This window comes from Geotrypetes seraphini, chromosome 8 (assembly GCF_902459505.1).
Source record: "Geotrypetes seraphini chromosome 8, aGeoSer1.1, whole genome shotgun sequence".
NCBI lineage: Eukaryota > Metazoa > Chordata > Amphibia > Gymnophiona > Dermophiidae > Geotrypetes > Geotrypetes seraphini.
This window is the reverse complement of record NC_047091.1, coordinates 41989653-42007171: the sequence shown is the minus strand read 5'-3', so window position 1 is coordinate 42007171 and position 17519 is coordinate 41989653. Positions and strand designations below refer to the sequence as shown.

The window sequence follows — 17519 nt, the reverse complement described above, 5'->3', positions numbered from 1 at the left end:
CGTTTGCGAAACAATACTACTACCTCCACTTGACTTTCTTGGATTCAACCCTCACTCTCTACTCAAAATGCCCTCATCTCCAACTCCTCCTTCACTTTCTCCCCAGACCATAGCCGAGTACTTCCACAAGGTTAACAAGATTAACGCTGTGTTCTCGACAGAATCACCCCTGCGTCTCCCTCCTCCCGTCTGCTGATCCATGCTGCCTTTTCTTCCTTCTCCGAAATCAGAGGAAAATGCACATTTTCTTTCCTCCTCCAAATTCACCACCTGTTCCTCAGAGCCAATCCCCTCCCATCTACTGATCACCATCTCTCCTATCATCCCTGCTATCTGCATGTCAACATATCCCTCTCTACTGTGATTGTACGTGACGCCTTCAAACACACTATTATGCTGCTCCTCTAAAAACCTTTGCTGGACCCTACCAGTACTTCCAATTATTGCCTCATCTCCCTCCTCCCCTTCTTATCCAAGCTACCTGAACATGCTATTCACTGCCGTTGTCTTGACTTTCATCTCAAGCTATTCTTGACCCCATTCAATCAGGCTTTTGCCCTCTCCATTCTAAGGAAACTGTCCTTAATGAGTCTCCAATGAACTGCTCCTGGCCATATCCAAAGGCCAGTACTTCGTCCTCATCCTCCATGATCTAACTGCAGTGTTTGACACTGTAGATCACTGCCTATTCACCGATATGCTGTCCTCACTTGGATTTCAGAGCTCTGTTATCTTATGGTTTTCTTCCTACCTACCTTTCCCATTGCACTTTTAGTGTGCTATGGAGGATACTCCTTCACTGCCATTCCACTATTGGTCAGCGTACCTCAGGGCTCTGTCCTGGGTCCTCTTCTTTCCTCCATCTACACTTCTTCCCTTGCAGCTCTAATCTCCTCCTATGGCTTCCAGTACCATCTCTGTGCTGCCGATTCACAAATCTACCTATGCCTGAAATTTCTACGGAAACCCAAGATCGAGCCTCAGCCGCCTGTCTGACATCACTACATGGATGTCTTGCCGTCATCTAAAGTTAAACATGGCCAAGACAGCAGTCCTCATCTTTCCTCCTAAACCTGCCTCTCCTCCCCCTAGGTTCTCTATTTCTGTGGATAGCGCTCTCATCCTCCCTGTCTTGTAAGCTATCAACCTCAGGGTTATCTTTGACTCATTTCTGTCCTCTTCGCATATCCAACAAACCACCAAAACTTGTTGCTTTTTGTTTACAATGTTGCTAAAATCTAGTGTTTCCTTTCTGAGCACACTGCCAGAAGAACCATTATCCACACACGCCTCACCTCTCACTTGGATTACTGCAACATGCTTCTTGTGGGTCTCCCACTATCCCATCTTTCCCCCTTCAATCTGTTCTGAATTCTGTTGCGCCCTCCGCAGGGTGCTTATGCTCATGGTTACCCCTCTCCTCAAGTTGCTTCATTGGTTCCTATCTGCTTCTGCTACAGTTCAAACTCCTCTTACTGACCTACAAGAGTACTCACTGCAGCTCCTCAATATCTCTCTTCTCTTTTCTCTCCCACACCCCATCATGGCAACTCCACTGTCTGTCCACTTCTCTACTGCTAACTCTGCCCCTTCTGCCTTGCTTTGCCATATACCTGGAACAACCTGCCTGAATCAGTATGCCAGGCACTATCTGTGGCGGTATTCAAATCCAAGCCAGGTTTAGGTCCTAATGCTTCCAAATTGTAATACACTACATCTGTTTCTCATTCCCTCAGTAGTCTCTACTCTCTGTACCTTTTCACCCCTTTGTCTTTCCCTTCATGAGCAACATATACTGTATTGATCCACCCCTGTGTCTGTCATAGATTGTAAGCTCCTTCGAGCAGGGACAGTCTCTTGCGTGTTTAATTAACAGAGCTGCGTGCCTTTGGTAGCGCTACAGAAATAAGGAATGATAGGACTGGCGGTACACCGAGGGACAGGAAGCCGCGGCCAGACTAGGCGGGACGTGGCGGGCCTGGAAGCGGCAGGGGGGTGGGGGGACTGCGACGGACGGAGCAACAGCAGTCAAAAGTTGCAGAAGAGTCGGGGGAAAGTTTCGGTGCAGCGGCGCCGGGGGCACGGGGCCTCCCCGGGGGCGGGGGGCGCATGCACGGCGGGCCGGTGACGTGCAGCATTCCTCCCGCAAGAGGAGGGGGGGGGGGAAGGATCAGGATCCGGATCCGGGAAAGATGGCCTCGTCCTCGGTAGGCCCGGACTCTGGAGCCGGAGCCGGAGCCGGAGCGGCGGCACCCCCTCCCCCCTCAGAGCCACCGGCCTCCTTCACGCCCGAGCAGGTGGCGTGCGTGTGCGAGGCACTGTTACAAGCCGGTGCCGCTTCCCGCCTCGCCGCCTTCCTGGCCGCGCTACCCCCGCCGCAAGCGGGTGAGGTGGAGCCGTTGCTGCGCGCGCGGGCGCTCGTTGCTTTCCAGCGCGAGGACTTCGCCGAGCTGTACCGGCTACTGGAGAGCCGGCCCTTCCCGCCCCGCCACCACCGCTTCCTGCAGGACCTCTTCCTGCGCGCTCGGTACCGCGAGGCAGAGCGCGCCCGGGGCCGCCAGCTGGGCGCAGTGGACAAGTACCGGCTGCGCAAGAAGTTCCCGCTTCCGCCCACCATCTGGGATGGCGAGGAGACGGTTTACTGCTTCAAGGAGCGTTCGCGCAGCGCCCTACGAGACTGCTATCGCCGCAACCGTTACCCGGCACCGGACGAGAAACGGCGCTTGGCCCAGACCACCGGCCTCTCCCTCACGCAGGTTAGCAACTGGTTCAAGAACCGCCGCCAGCGCGACCGAGGAGGAGCGGGAGCGACCGCCAAGAGGTGAGCAGATCCCGCGTCACCCCTCCCTGCAACCCTACCACACCACACATCTTTAGAGTGCTGAGAGACTCCTGCACCCTCCCTCAGATGAAGAGAAGCTGGGTTGCCAGATGGCAAAAAAAAATTCCAAAATTGCTGCTGGAAATGCCTCTAATTTATCATACAAACTGTTTATTTATACACTGCACATATCCCAAACAGTCCATAATGGTGTACAAAAGAACAAAACTCAAATACAAAACATTCAGGAAAAACACAATAAAACAAGTACTTAAGGTAAAAGTCCTTACCAAAATTAAAAGCTCTTCAAACTTCTGGACATAAGGGGCCAGATTCTGTATAGGACGCCCAGTCTCATAAGATGCCTAAGCAGCTTTAGAGAAATCGCACATGGGTGTCCTATATAGAATCGTGTCTGTCTAAGCCTGCCTAACCACCACCATGGGTTCATAGAAACATAGAAAGATGACGGCAGAAAAGGGCTATAGCCCATCTAGTCTGCCCACTCTACTGGCCCACCCCATTAAGTCTGAGTGCTAATGTCCTAGCTCCTTATCTCGAGCCCACAGTGCTCTTTGTGACCCTGGGCACAACCCTTCCATTGCCCCAACTACATTAGGTAGTTTGTGAGCCTATTGGGACACAGGGAAAATGCTTGAGTACCTGAATAAATTCATGTAAACCATTCTGAGCTCCTCTGGGAGAACAGTATAGAAAAATGAATGAATAAATAGTGTGACGGGTTTCAGCCTGATAAGCAGAGCTGCTATTGTGATGTCATAATGCCTCATTCCACCAGTGCCTAAGAGTCAACCTCATCAGTGATGTCACAATGGCTTGATTGTCCTATATCTGGCTCACTTTTGCTAAATTTTGATTTCTAGAGTAGTGCAGGGGTTAAAGCTATAGCCTCAGCACCCTGGGGTTGTGGGTTCAAACCCACGCTGCTCCTTGTGACCCTGGGCAAGTCACTTAATCCTTCCCATTGCCCCAGGTACATTAGATAGATTGTGAGCCCACCGGGACAGACGGGGAAAAATGCTTGAGTACCTGATTAATTCATGTGAACCGATTTGAGCTCCCCTATGAGAACAGTATAGAAAAATAAATACCCGTATTTTTTGCTCCATAAGACGCACCCTAAATTTAGAAAAAGAAAACAAGAAAAAAAACATTCTCAACCAAATTCTCCCTGACAGGCTCTGCACCCAGCCTCACACTCCCTTCCAGGCTCTGCACCCAGCCCCACGCTCCCTGCCAGGCTCTGCACCCAACCCCACACTCCTTGTTAGGCTCTGCACCCTGTCCCCCCTTCCTGCCAAGCTCTGTACCCTGTCCCCCCTCTGGTGATCTATTGGTAGGCTGGGACAGGGCAGGCAGGCAGGCCTAGTGGCAGGCAGGCAGGGCCCTCCACCCTGAGGCAAGCAAGCAGGCAGGGCCCCCCTTAACTCCTCTGGTGGTCCAGCGCTGTAGGGCAGGAGCTTTCAGCCTCCTGCCCTTCCATCCTGCTTTCTCCTGAGCAGCAGTGGCAAGAAGACAGGTGTGAGTTTTTCACTTCCTGCCTTGTCCCACACCACTCTGTGAATGACTGCCCATTTCTCGCAAGAACTGGGGCAGCCATTCACAGAGCAGCGTGGGACAAGGTAGGAAGCAAAAAATTTGCGCCTGCCTTCTTGCCGCTCTGACTCTGCTGCTCGGGAAAAAACCGGAGGGAAGGGCAGGAGACTGAAAGCTCCTGCCCTACAGCGCTGGACCGCAGGAGGAATTAAGGTGGGGGGGTTAGTTAGTATTTGCTCCATAAGGTATAAGATATAAGAGTGAAAAATACAGTAGATACTAAAAAATTAGCCAAATGTATTTCCCCTCCAGTGGTTCACCCAAAAAAACAAACCAACCCACAACAGGATGATGTGAATTTTTGCAAAGCAAAAGGCAACAAACACCGAACACTATTGTTCATGTTTATGTTTATTAAAAACTTTATATACCGCATATACAGTATAGCCAAAAAAAGGATCCAAGCGGATTACAATTTTGAAAAGAACTCCATTCCAAATAGAAAAGGAAAGAACAGAAGAAAAAATAGATTTTTTTTTCTTAAATACATAATATTCCATAACAATCAAAATATCAATAATAAAAATTAAATGATTATAACCCCACTCACATTTGTAGTGTGTATATTTCACAAAGGTCCAAGCCCTTGCAATTTTATTTCATATTTATGAGTAAAGCCACAAAACAGATGCACATACCAAATCTATAGTATATTCAAATGAAGTGCTCCTTTTCATGAAAAAGTCTAGAGCCAGCAACTTCCAGGAACTGGTTTTACTTTGCACAAAAGAAAGTTTATTCTGACAGCTTGTTCTGGCTGCTGCTCTGTGCATTTCACACTCTCTTCCTGTTCTAGCCTTGCATCTCCCAACCAATCAGCAATATGGCTGTGTGCATATGGCTGTTCCTGCCACGGCGCTGGACCCGGATCAGTCTCATCATGACATTTTATTTGCTGTGCTGCGGCACAATGGACCAATCACAAACGATCTCAGAGTTCCTAAGGTTATTTGTGATTGGCCTCGTCCTACAGCAGAACCAATGAAAAAAAATCTGCAAACTCCGTTACTCAGAATACCTGTCCAAAATAGCCTATTTGCGAAAAAAAATATCCCCAAAACCCGCCGCCCAAGCCCTTTATATCCCGCTGTGGGACATAAAAAGTAGCCCAATTGGGCGGGAAAACCACCCAACTGGCAACACTGAATCACTACCCTGTAAGAGTACACTTCTCCCCCAAACCAAGAGTAGCCCCCCCATATTGTTGGGGAGGGGGGTTCTGTGCACCAATTCACCCAGAGGAGAGAGCTACCCCAAACCAAGAGGAACACAGGACACTCCTACTATACAGCCATAAATCCTGAGATGGCAAGGGTCAAACATCCCAAAGATTGAGATTTTTCAGACAGTACATCCAGGGTATAAATCTAGAATGATTGAAGTGTATATAGTATTGCTTTGCAAATGAATCAAGGTAGGATTAAATGCTATTGACTTTTCTTTGGAGCCTCTGAAAGAATACATAAAAAGTGGGAAGCCCTGTTAGTAAATATTTTTACCTGAAAATTTTCTTCCCCTAGTAGTTAAAAGAATGTATATGGGTTTCAGAGCACAGGGTACCTGCAGAAAAGGGAAAGGGCAAGGGGAAGCAGTAGGCAGGAAGGTGTGCTTAGATTTCTGCTTACTAGTTGGACCACTTGGTTTACTTAAGGTTACCAGACATCCAGGAAAACCCAGACACGTCCTCTTTTTCGAAGACTGTCCGGGTGCCTGGATGTTTTTTTTAAATGGTGGAGTCTAGGTTTAGCCAGCTGTCCGGACTCCCCCACTTACCTCCTTCCTGGGTCCGGCTGCTGTAATTGAATCTTCAGGTAGCTGGCAGCAGCAATGAGATAAGCCTGCTGCCGTCCTGTCCTGGTAGCTGCCGCTCTGCAGCAACTTCCTGTACCCACATAAAAAGGACTTGCAGAGAGGGTAGGCCGGCAGCAGCAGGCTTGCCTGAAGATTCAGTTACAGCAGCCGGGCCCAGGGAAGAGGTAGATAGGGGAGTTGGGAGCTAGAGAGGTCATGAGGGCAAGCAGTGTCGTAAGAGGGAGGGAAGGGTGGCTGGAGAAACAACATGAAGGGGAGCTGGAGAAAAAGCATAGATGGAGAGATGGGGCTAGAGAACCATTATGGAAAGGAGAGAGTTCTGAATGGGAGGGGAGAAACAGAAATAGCAGGAGAAGAGTTTGGAAGGAGAGACAGGGGCACCTGTGGTGGAGGCTTGAAAGGAGAGAGAGAGAAAGAAAGACGCACCCACAGGAGAGGGGGAGGGTTGAGGGAAGGGAGAGAGATAGAAGCACTAAAATGGTACAGAGGATGGGAAGGGGAACCAAGGAAATGGGTAGAGTGTGGGTGGGGCTGTGGATGGAGTTTTGGCAGGGTTTTGGATGAGGTCTCCATCCCTCCCTCCATGTTGTTTCTGTAGCCCCCTCACTTTTTTGTTTTCATAAATATGGTAAACCCTAGGTTTATTTCTCTAAGGCAATGAAGCGGGTTAAGAATACCATGAGAAGAAAGGACATCCAGGCAGCTATGATGAACATCATGTTTGAGTAGTTTGGATAGGAAGAGGAGGAGGGAAATGGTGCGATAGATGGAAGGGATGTGGAGTGTTGTGAGGGTTTTTTGAGGAGAGATATTACAATGGCATGTTTGAAGACTTCAGGAACTTGCAGTGGTGAGCGATAGGTTGAAGATGTAACAGATGGGAGGGATGACAATGGAAGCAATAGTTCCGAGTAGACGGGTAGTAATCAGATCAGAGGATCAGGTAGCGAGTTTGGAAGAGGAAAGATGAGTAGTTTCCTCTTATGTGACTTCAGAAAAGGAGGAAAAGGTGGCAGGGGTTGTTAAAGGGAAGTTGGCAGAGTGGACAGCTGGAAAGGATGGTGGGGGAGGTGACTTGCTTGAGAATTCAAGGTGAATCTTGTCATAGAAGAACTATGCCATCGTTTGGGGGGAAAGTGAGGAGGGGATAGGAGGTGGGAGTAATTTGAGTAGAGAGTTTAGTATGGCAAAGAGACGGTGAGAGTTGGCACGAAGATGGTTAAATGTTTCAGTATTCATGTTTGGCAAGTGAGAGTGTAGAATGGAAGGATGTTAGAAATGGCTTTATAACCCTATCCAGATTTATATATTTTAATAACTTTTTTTTTCTTCTCTCTTCTGCAGTATCCTTTGATTGCTTTAGTAACTTTGTGGTGCCTAGTACTTTAGTCTCATGGTAAAGTTCAATATATAGTGAGATATAGAATCAACAGGGCTGGCAGTAATCAAGCCTGGCTGTGTTCAATCAGCTGAATTTAATTATCAATGAAATTTGGTCAATTGGGTAAATTTAGTCCTTAAATAAGTGATGTAGAGGGGCATTTTCAAAAGATCATCCAAATCAGAATTGGCGAGGAGGAAGCAGAGGGTAGGAGTAAAAGGCCACTACTTGGACTGGAGGAGGGTCACGAGTGGTGTTCCGCAGGGGTCGGTGCTCGGACCGCTGCTATTCAATATATTTATAAATAATATAGAAACAGGAACGAAGTGCGAAATAATAAAATTTGCAGACGATACCAAACCATTTAGTGCTGCTCGGACTAAAGAGGACTGCGAGGAATTGCAAAGGGACCTGAATAAGCTAGGAGAGTGGGCGACGAGATGGCAGATGAAGTTCAATGTAGAGAAATATAAAGTATTGCATGTGGGAAGCAGAAACCCGAGGTACAGCTATACGATGGGAAGGATGTTATTGACTGAGAGTACCCAAGAAAGGGACTTGGGGGTAATAGTGGACAAGACAATGAAGCCGTCGGCACAGTGCGCGGCGGCTGCTAAGAAAGTGAATAGAATGCTAGGTATAATCAAGAAAGGTATTACAACCAGAACGAAAGAAGTTATCCTGCCGTTGTATCGGGCGATGGTACGCCCGCATCTGGAATACTGCGTCCAATATTGGTCACCGTACCTTAAGAAGGATATGGCGATACTCAAGAGGGTTCAGAGGAGAGCAACGCATTTGATAAAAGGTATGGAAAACCTTTCATACACGGAGAGACTGGAGAAACTGGAGCTCTTTTCCCTGGAGAAGAGGAGGATTAGAGGGGATATGATAGAGACTTACAAGATCATGAAGGGCATAGAGAAAGTGGAGAGGGACAGATTCTTCAAACTTTCGAAAACTACAAGAAAGAGAGGGCATTCGGAAAAGCTGAAAGGGGACAGATTCAAAACCAATGCTAGGAAGTTTTTCTTCACTCAGCGGGTGGTGGACACCTGGAATGAGCTTCCAGAGGGCGTGAAAGGACAGAGTAAGGTAATAGGGTTCAAGAAGGGATTAGACAATTTTCTGAAGGAAAAGGGGATAGAGGGGGATAGAGGACTACTACACAGGTCCTGGACTTGTTGGGCCGCTACGCGAGCGGACTGCTGGGCATGATGGACCTTCTTATGTTATGAGTAGGACATCCCATCCCACAGCTTTGTTCAAACAGGAAAAATGTTGGGGGCTTCCTTTTCAAAAATATATGAGACCTTCCTAAAAAAAATGTCCAAATAATGAATGCCAATAAAACCAGGGATGAGAATGTCTGGCAGCATTTGTACAAAAATGGCTACACAGACATCCTTCAGGGCAGAGAGGCAGCCTAGTGGTCAGTGCAATGGACTTTAATTCAGGCACACAGGTTCAGTGCAGTGGACTTTAATTCAGGGCACCCAGGTTCATATTCTACTGCAACTCTTGTTACTCTTATTTTAAATAATGAGCCCTCCAGAGACAGGGAAATACATACTGTACCTGAACATGTACCACCTCAGTAACCCTCAGGCTTGCAGGCATTTTTATATTATCCCAGGACAAGCAGGCAGCATATTCTCACTGATGGGTGACATCACCGACGGAGCCTCGGTACGGTCCACTTTAAAAAGTGCATCGCCACTTTAAGAATTCAAAAAGTTTGCGATAGCCCAAACCGCACATGCGCAAGTGCCTTCCGCCTGATGAGGGCGTGCGATCCTTCAGTTTCTTAGTTTCCGCGGAGCTAAGAAGTCGCATTTCAATGGCTGTTGAAAATTTTTCTTTTCACTGCCTTCTCGCTCTCGCGGTTTTCTGACTTTTGTCAGTTTCTTCTTTTCTTTCATTGTTAGTTAAAAAAAAAAAAAAGAACTAAACAATTATAGTTTATTTATTTTTTTCTTTTAACGTCGTCGGTTTGGCTTGGTGGAGCCTTATGGATCGCCATATGTTTTCTCCCCACCTTATGGCTATTCCATGCAGGTTTTTCCTGCTAAATTTTTATCTGAGCAGTTGTTTTGCTGGGGAAGTTGTCTTCACCGACATCCTTCAGTAATTCTAGCAATGTCGGGACCTTGGCCTTGCCATTTTCTTCTTCCCCTTTTTTCCTCACCAGCGCATTTTCATGCGGGTTCTTTAGAAATAGTTTCTTCTCGTCGCCATCAGGAATCCGGCACCCACCGATGTCAGTAATCTGGTGCCCATTGCACTTCTGGTACCGTTTTTCCAATCCGCACTGATATGGACTTTGCTGCTTGGGCCCGATCCTATCTAGGTAAGTTGGCTTGCAAACTTCTCCTTTGGGCTTCAGGTCATTGTAGCAGTGAGTCTAATCCTGCCGACCTTGGTCAGCCCTTTCTTTAGCTCCGCTTCGATATCGATGAGTGCCTTGATACGGACATACTCATTTTGGAAGTGTGGAGCAACACCGATGGTACTGGTTCATGGGCCAAGGGTACCGGTGTTTTTTTTTCCCTGCTGAACAGGTTTTTTCCACCCCGCTCATGATGTGTGCCTTGATACCGGCATTTTCATCTCTGGAGTGTAGTACTGATGGTACTGACGAGGCAGCCAGCGGTACCGATGTTTTTCTTTTCAGCAGTTTTTCCTTTCATGTCTATAACTTCGGTCAACACCGACATGTTTAACTGTATGTTCAGTTCCTGTCGACACCTTTGTCGACACAGACATGTTCAGCTGTATTTTCAGTTGTTCTTGTCGACAACCATGTCGACACCGTTTTTTCTGGTGCTAATCTGGCTGAGTTCTTGACACCGGTAGCACTTTCACAGGAGTGTCCTATGAGTCTTACGACTCATATATCACGACACCGGTCTTCTTCAAGTTGCCGGCGTCGGTGTCGATTCGGTATGGGAAGGCTTTGCAGTCATTAAGCTGTCTTCAGCCTTCGACATCGACTCTAATCTAATCTAATCTAAACTTTAAGTTTATATACCGCATCATCTCCATGAGAATGGAGCTCGACACAGTTTACAAGAACTTAAAATAGTGGGTAGAGAAGAAGAAAAAGGATTACATGAACTTATAGTTTGGGATTGACTTTCTGAGAGAGGGGAGTTTTTTGCACAACACCCCATATCTCTCTGAAGCGGTGGGTTGTTTTCACCACATGCTTCTTTTTCTTATTCAGTAGGGTTGTGAATTTATTTTTCTCCAAATTTCTTAGGGGACTGTCTATACCTTGTATCATTCACTTGGCAGTTGATTTGACAAAGTCATTTTTTTGACCAAGGTTTGTTTGATTCCCTTCCATGACATCTAAAGCTTCTTTTGAAGTGATTCCCATCCTAATGTTTTTGCCACTCCCCATTTACCGTCCTTTTTTTAAAATTAATTTTACTTCGATGTATTTTAAACAACCTTTCCCTCCCCTATTTTCCTTCTTTCATGTACGTTAACCTAAATTCATCTAGTATTTTTAATATTTGATAAAATATTGCTTTTATTTACCTATTTTAATTGTTTTTTACAATCTTTTTATATTGTACACTGTTTAGACACTTGTTTTGATAGACAGTATATAAAAAATAAAGAAACTTGATCTATGAGAATATTTTTGATATGCCTTTCGAAACACTAAGAAGGTTTCACTGAATCCCTACTGGTGGAGTCTTTTTTTTTTTTTTTTACAGACTAGTGTGTAGCGGCCTCTACCTTTCTGGGCAGAGTGGATTAGGGGCCTGTTAGCCAAATAGGCATACTAGATTCATATGTTGCCTATGTGGTTTTTTTGTTAACACTTTCTCTGCTCACACGTATAGTGTCTATGTTTTTCAGCACCTCTTTTCTGTTCTTACAGATCTGATCTGAATTTAAGTGTCTCTTCTTATCATCACCCACCAGGACAGGCTGGCACATAATCCTTGTTTGAGGGGTGCCTTCATTAGTGCTTCCAGGGCTATGCTGGGACATGCTTACTCAGAAGTTGTCTGTTCATGGGACCAGGTGAGACTTTCTGGTCACGTCTAAGTAGCAGTCTTCACCTTCATTACATTCTTCTCAATGAAGATTTGCGGTTACCTTTTTTTCCTGTCTTCCGCAATGTCAACATTCTACATTTTGGAGACTGTTTTCAGTTCTTCATGCATTGCTATGAGCCTTAGCTCTCTGGGTTTTCTTCATAGAGCAGGTTTCTATACTCAATGGGGCTCATAATCGAAAGAGAAATACATCCAAAAACCAGCCTAAGTCGGCACTTAGACGAACATTTCGCAAAAACGTCCAAGTGCTGATACTAAAAACGGGTTTTGGACGTATTTCTAAATGACCTAGGCTTTCATAGTGCCGCTGAACGATCGAAGCTAAACGGGGTGTTTCGGGAGGAGTGTCAAGGGCGGGAGTTGGGCGGGATGTGGGCCGACTTAGACTTAGTCATACAGCATGTATAACCGAATGTTATACAGCCCACGATCGACAGAACTTGGACGTTGTGACTTAGACCATGTAAAACATGGTCTAAGTCACAAAAACCCACCTAAACTCACAAGATAAGCACTGCAAACACATAAAACAGACCCCCACACACTACCCCAGTGATCACCGACCCCCCCCCACCCCCATAAAAATATTAATCACACCTTTAAAATTCAGCCTCCAGACCATCATCACCTGGCTGCCTGGCATAGGAAAGCCTAGTCGCCCAGCACAGAGGCAGCTTAAGTCGTCTTGGAGGTGGGTTAGGGACCCATAGAGAGGAGAATCCATGCCCATAAGCCCCTGTAATCACTGCATTGATATTTAAACATGTGCACTCCCCTATACACCCCCAAAACCCTTTTTTACTGGCAAATAAGTGGCTCCTGCAGCCATAAGGGCTATTGGGGTGGTAGATAAGTGGGTCTATGGGATTCTGGAGGTGGTTTGGGAGGTTCACCGTAACCTATAAGGGAGCTGTAGGGAGGAGAAGACATGGCACACTTTTTGTGAAGTTCACAGCAGTGCCCTGTAAGGTACCCCACTATTTAGGTGCCATGTCTGGGTGTGCAGTCCATCACTTTGCAGACCCCTCCCATGTTCAACAGGGCTTGTTCTAGGCGTTTTGGACTTGGACGGAAAGTTAGACGAAAATGTGATATAAAGATGGACGATTTAGCGGCTTGGACGATCAGATTGGCAAGACGTATAATTAGATGATTTTCGAAATGAAAAAAAAGTTGGACGTATTTTTCAAAAATATGTCTTAAGCTGTTTTTTACTTTGGACGACTTGCGAGATGGACGTAAACGGACTTAGACGTCCCTTTCGATTATGCCCCTCAATGTTTTCACTCTGCTCTCAACTCCTTGTTTCCAAGAAGAGTCTGTTTTGGATCTTGTACAGTTCTCCTTTGTTATGCTGATTACCCTCAAGGGGTCCTCTTCAATTAGTGGAGTCGGGAATTCTATACCATTTCTCCTTCATTCTTAAGTACATCGGAGGACTGCAATGTTTCTGGATATCAAAACTTTTATCCTTTTTCTGGTCGAGAGGTACTTCAGGACTAGTTTCTTCTCATTCAGACCTCATGGCTCTGCTTTCTGATTTTCAGGGAAGCTTCCACATATTTCAATTCGTACGGCTTACAGTATATACTTTTCAGTTCAACTCAGTCATTGCCATTCCCAGTATAGGTCCTTTCTTTAGGTCTGGCTTTTTCTCTCAGACTCTTCATGAAGTGTCTGATTGTGATGGCTGCATTTCTTCAATCACACAGCCTTCAGGGTTGTTTTTTTTCTAAACATCTGTTTTTTTTCCCGGCTATTTCTTCTTAGGAAGTGGTTCAAGCAACATCTCAGACCATCTTCTTTCTTCTGGTTCTAGGCTTTGACTTTAAATTCCCCGCATTCATGTCTATATTTCATTGGGGTACTCCTAGACACCACTCTCATGCGAGCGTTTCTTCTTCCAGATCACTTTCAGAGTCTCATCTGTCTGTGTCAATCCATTTTTGCCAGACACATGATGGTTCTAATGAACAACAGGACTTTCCCTGTTCCTGTTAACACAACGGGAACTACATTTTTGTATTCCTCATTGGACATTTGTTTTCCAGTGATCTCAGGAGAGGAATCGTCTCTCAAAGCATGTATATCTCTGATATCATCTCACTGATGGCTGACCTCCTCTAGTTTTCCAGAGGTCTCCCTTTTTTATTTGTCTTCTCCTTGCATGGTCATCATGACTGAAGCATCTTTTTCTGCATGGGGGGTTCATATGAATGATCTGACCTTCAGGGTCTTTCAACCGCCAAGGAACGGAAATTTCACATCAATTTCCTAGGCTTCAGAATGATGTTTTAGGCCCTCATGGTTTTTTCATCACCTACTCTGCCCTCAAGTCCTCCTCCTTTGCACAATCAATCCAGTAGTTATGTACTACATAAACAAGCAAGGAGGCTTGGGCTCTCTCCTGTTGTGTCCCTTCTCTGTCTGATAGCAGCTGTTTTTTCTCCTGGATTGTACAGGTATGTTTATATATGCATTCCCTCCATTTCTTCTCTTATTGAGTTTTTTATTCAAGCTCGAGAGAGCAGTAGCCACCATATGTCTCCTTTCTCCATGGTGGCCCTGACTACATGGGTTCTCCCTTTTTTTCAACTCAGCTTCAGGGAACTCATACCTCTTCTGATATTCCATACTCGGTTCAATCCGACTCAGAGGTCTCTGATTCATTCTAATCTGCATTGAATTCCATTGTCAGTTGCTTTTTCTCGGGTTGCGTCCTTCTCAGTCTATTTGTTATCTTCTGGATGTCTCCAAGTAACTAGCCACTTCACAGTGTTCCCATTAAGAGTGGTCTTGGTTTTTCTTATTGATGTCTTTTTTTATCTTCATGTTCTACATTCCTACATAGTGGAATTGCTCATGCATTTGTTCTACTTTTGTTGCTCTGTATCTCTCTGACTTCTTTCCAGTGCTATTGCATTTTTTTCCTTTTGTCAGTCGAGGGTTAACTTCTTACTGCTTCTCCTCTGGTTTCCAGATTCATTATAGGGATTTTTAATGTATAACCACACCTCATGTTTTCTGCTGTCATTTGGGCTCTATTGTAGCCCTTTTCACTTGGTTTCCAGGATTATGATAGGGTTTTTTCCCCCGTGAAACCATCTTTCTAGTCCCTTCATGTCGTTTGAGACCTTACTGTAGTTCTTTCCAGTTTGTTGAAACCAATTTTTGGCAGTTCATCTTTAGTTTCTTGCCTGGCAAGTGTGTTTCCTTATTGCTCTCACCTCTACCAGGAGGGTCGGTGAGTTACCTGTATTAGTAGCAGATTCATCCTTCTCAGTTTTTCATCATGCCAAGGAGGTTCTTCGTACCCGTCCAAAGTTTCTTCTAAAAGTTATCACTTTTGTTTTCACCCAGTCACTTGTTCTGCCTACGTATCTTTCTACACCTCATTCTACTGGAGAAACTGCTTTGTATACTTTGGACTGTACCTGGGCTTTGGCCTGCTACTTTGACCGGACTAAGCCTCAGCGAACTTTTCTCTAACTTTTTTTTTGATTCACAAAAGTTAGGTCATCCTTATTCAGGAAAACGTTTTACGCCTGGCTGGCTGTCTACATCTCGTTCTGCTATGCTCAGTCTGGCTGGCATGAGATAGTCTTGTCACAGCCTACAGAGTTCGAGCTCTGGCAGCTTTTTGTTTGTTTTCTTAGATCTACACCATTAAGAACCTCTGTAAAGCTGCCACCTGGTCCTCAGTTCATACCTTCACTTCTCACTATTGTCTGGATTCTTTCTCCAGACGGGATGGGTACTTCGGCCACTCTGTATTTCAAATTATATTTTCTTTGGCCAACACTCCCACCATTCCATTTCTGTTAGCTTGGAGGTCACCTATCAGTGAGAATATGCTGCCTGCTTGTCCTGGGATAAAGCACAGTTACTTACCATAGCAGGTGTTATCCAGGGACAGCAGGCAGATATTCTCACAACCCACCTACCTCTCTGGGTTGGCTTCTTAGCTGGCGTATTTTAATTGAAGGACCGCGCGCCCTCATCGGACGGGAAGGCACTCGCGCATGCACGGTTCGGGCTATTGCAAACTTTTTAAAGTGGTCTGTACCGGGGCTCATTCGGTGATGTTACCCATCAGTGAGAATATCTGCCTGCTGTCCCTGGATAACATCTGTTACGGTAACTAACTGTGGGGCTCATAATAAAAAAAAAAAAAGTCTATAAAGTGGCCTAATTGGGTACTTGGACGATCAAAAAGCCTGATCGTCCAAGTACCCATAATCAAAGCTGGTTTTAGACATATCTAAAACCAGCTTAGTCCTTTCCCCTGCCTCTAAACGCATAGAGCAAAAAGAGGCGTTTTTAGAGGAGGGGAAAGGGCGGGAGGTGGACTGACCTACACCTAGGCGTACAGCAGGAATAACCAAAAGTTTGGGCAGTTGCCTAGTCGGCACTTATACGTTTTGACTTAGACCAAGTCAAAACAGGTATAAGTGCCGAAAAAGGGGCCGCTGAGCTGATGGCGGCTGGCGCGATCAGCTCAGCGGCTCGGCAACCTACCCACCCCCCACTGCCAGAGCTGGATTAAAGGGTAAGCCTAGTAGGCACGTGCCTCGGGCCCAAGGAGGTCAGGGAGGCCCGATGCGCTGCTACGATGATGTCGCATCTACAGCACCAGGATGCCTTCTACTTTCTTGCCCCTATCACCATTATTTTGTTTCCACTATGTTCCAGTCAAGCAGCAGCACCTCTCCCTGCCCCCCCCTCGACTAGCAGGCTCTCTCTTTATTGCAATTTGCCTGACAGCTTCTGTAACGTTAGGAAATCAATTCCTTCCAGCAGCCTCAGCCCACCTTCAGTGATGAAACTTCCTTTTTCCTCGGAGGCAGGCCCCGAGGCTGATAGAGGGAATCGATTCGCTAACGCTACAGTAGCTTTCAGGCTTCTGCTCATGTTGCCTAGTGCTTCTGGTCTTGCTAATTGAAGTCCGCTGGCTTGGAGGGCACAGTTGTATGTACAGATTTGCTGGTAAGAATGCTCCTGGGATGCAACGCTGGAAGGGCTTACTAGGCACCTTCTGTTTTAGACTTTTTTTATTACTTTTTGCTTGGATGGGGGGGTTCCTTGCTTGTGGCGGGAAATAGGGCCTTGTGAGCTGATGTATTTGCGCTGGGGCGTTGAAGAGCGATCTTTCCTGCAGGACTCTGTAAAGGCGATAGAATGGGTGTTCCCTCCCAGCCATTTCGCTGCCTATTCTTTATCTTTGGGGTTCTTTTTTAAAAATAGAGTATCATGGTCCCAAATTGGGGGGGGGGGGACGGGACATGCTGGACCTTTGTTTCATTGTGTACAGTAGGTGCTTTTCCTTCTCAACATTCCTTTCAACAGTATTTTCCTTTCCTATCACTATTGTTTTGTAATTTACTGTATTTATTTTATATTTCTTTTTTTTTATGACATCATTGCCTAGTTTGTTTTACCCCATTTCTGTGTGATACTGGGGCATTATTATAGGGGAACCTATTGACCTTTATTAAGGGGTTATGGATGAGGGGGGGCGAGAATGGACTTTGGATAGGAAGTTTCTAGGTGGTTGGACCTAGAGGGTATAGGAGGGAGGTTAAGATTGGGGGGGGGATTTGATCTGCAGCCAAGAGGATGGAAGGTTCATTTCTTGTGTGCCTGGGAGCTGCACTTGCAACACTTCCTCCCTCTGTCCAGCAATGGATATTGATGGATCGCAGTGGCAAGAGGGCAGCAAGGGAGGGAAGCTGACCTCACCTCACCTCACCAGGCAGTCAGGAGGGGGAGTGAATGCTGCTGCTGCTGCACCAAATGGGGGGGGAGAGAGAGG

At 46.1% G+C, this 17519-nt stretch overlaps 1 protein-coding gene across 1 annotated transcript in view; it reads left to right on the top strand.

Annotated features, from left to right (window-relative positions):
- Positions 1-1945: 1945 nt before the first annotated feature.
- Positions 1946-17519, top strand: part of SIX5 (SIX homeobox 5) — a 34523-nt gene continuing 18949 nt past the window's right edge. The window contains exon 1 of the mRNA XM_033956134.1: positions 1946-2821. Within this exon, the coding sequence (XP_033812025.1) occupies positions 2193-2821 (629 nt within the window). The 5' untranslated portion in view covers positions 1946-2192. The remainder of the gene's footprint in view (positions 2822-17519) is intronic.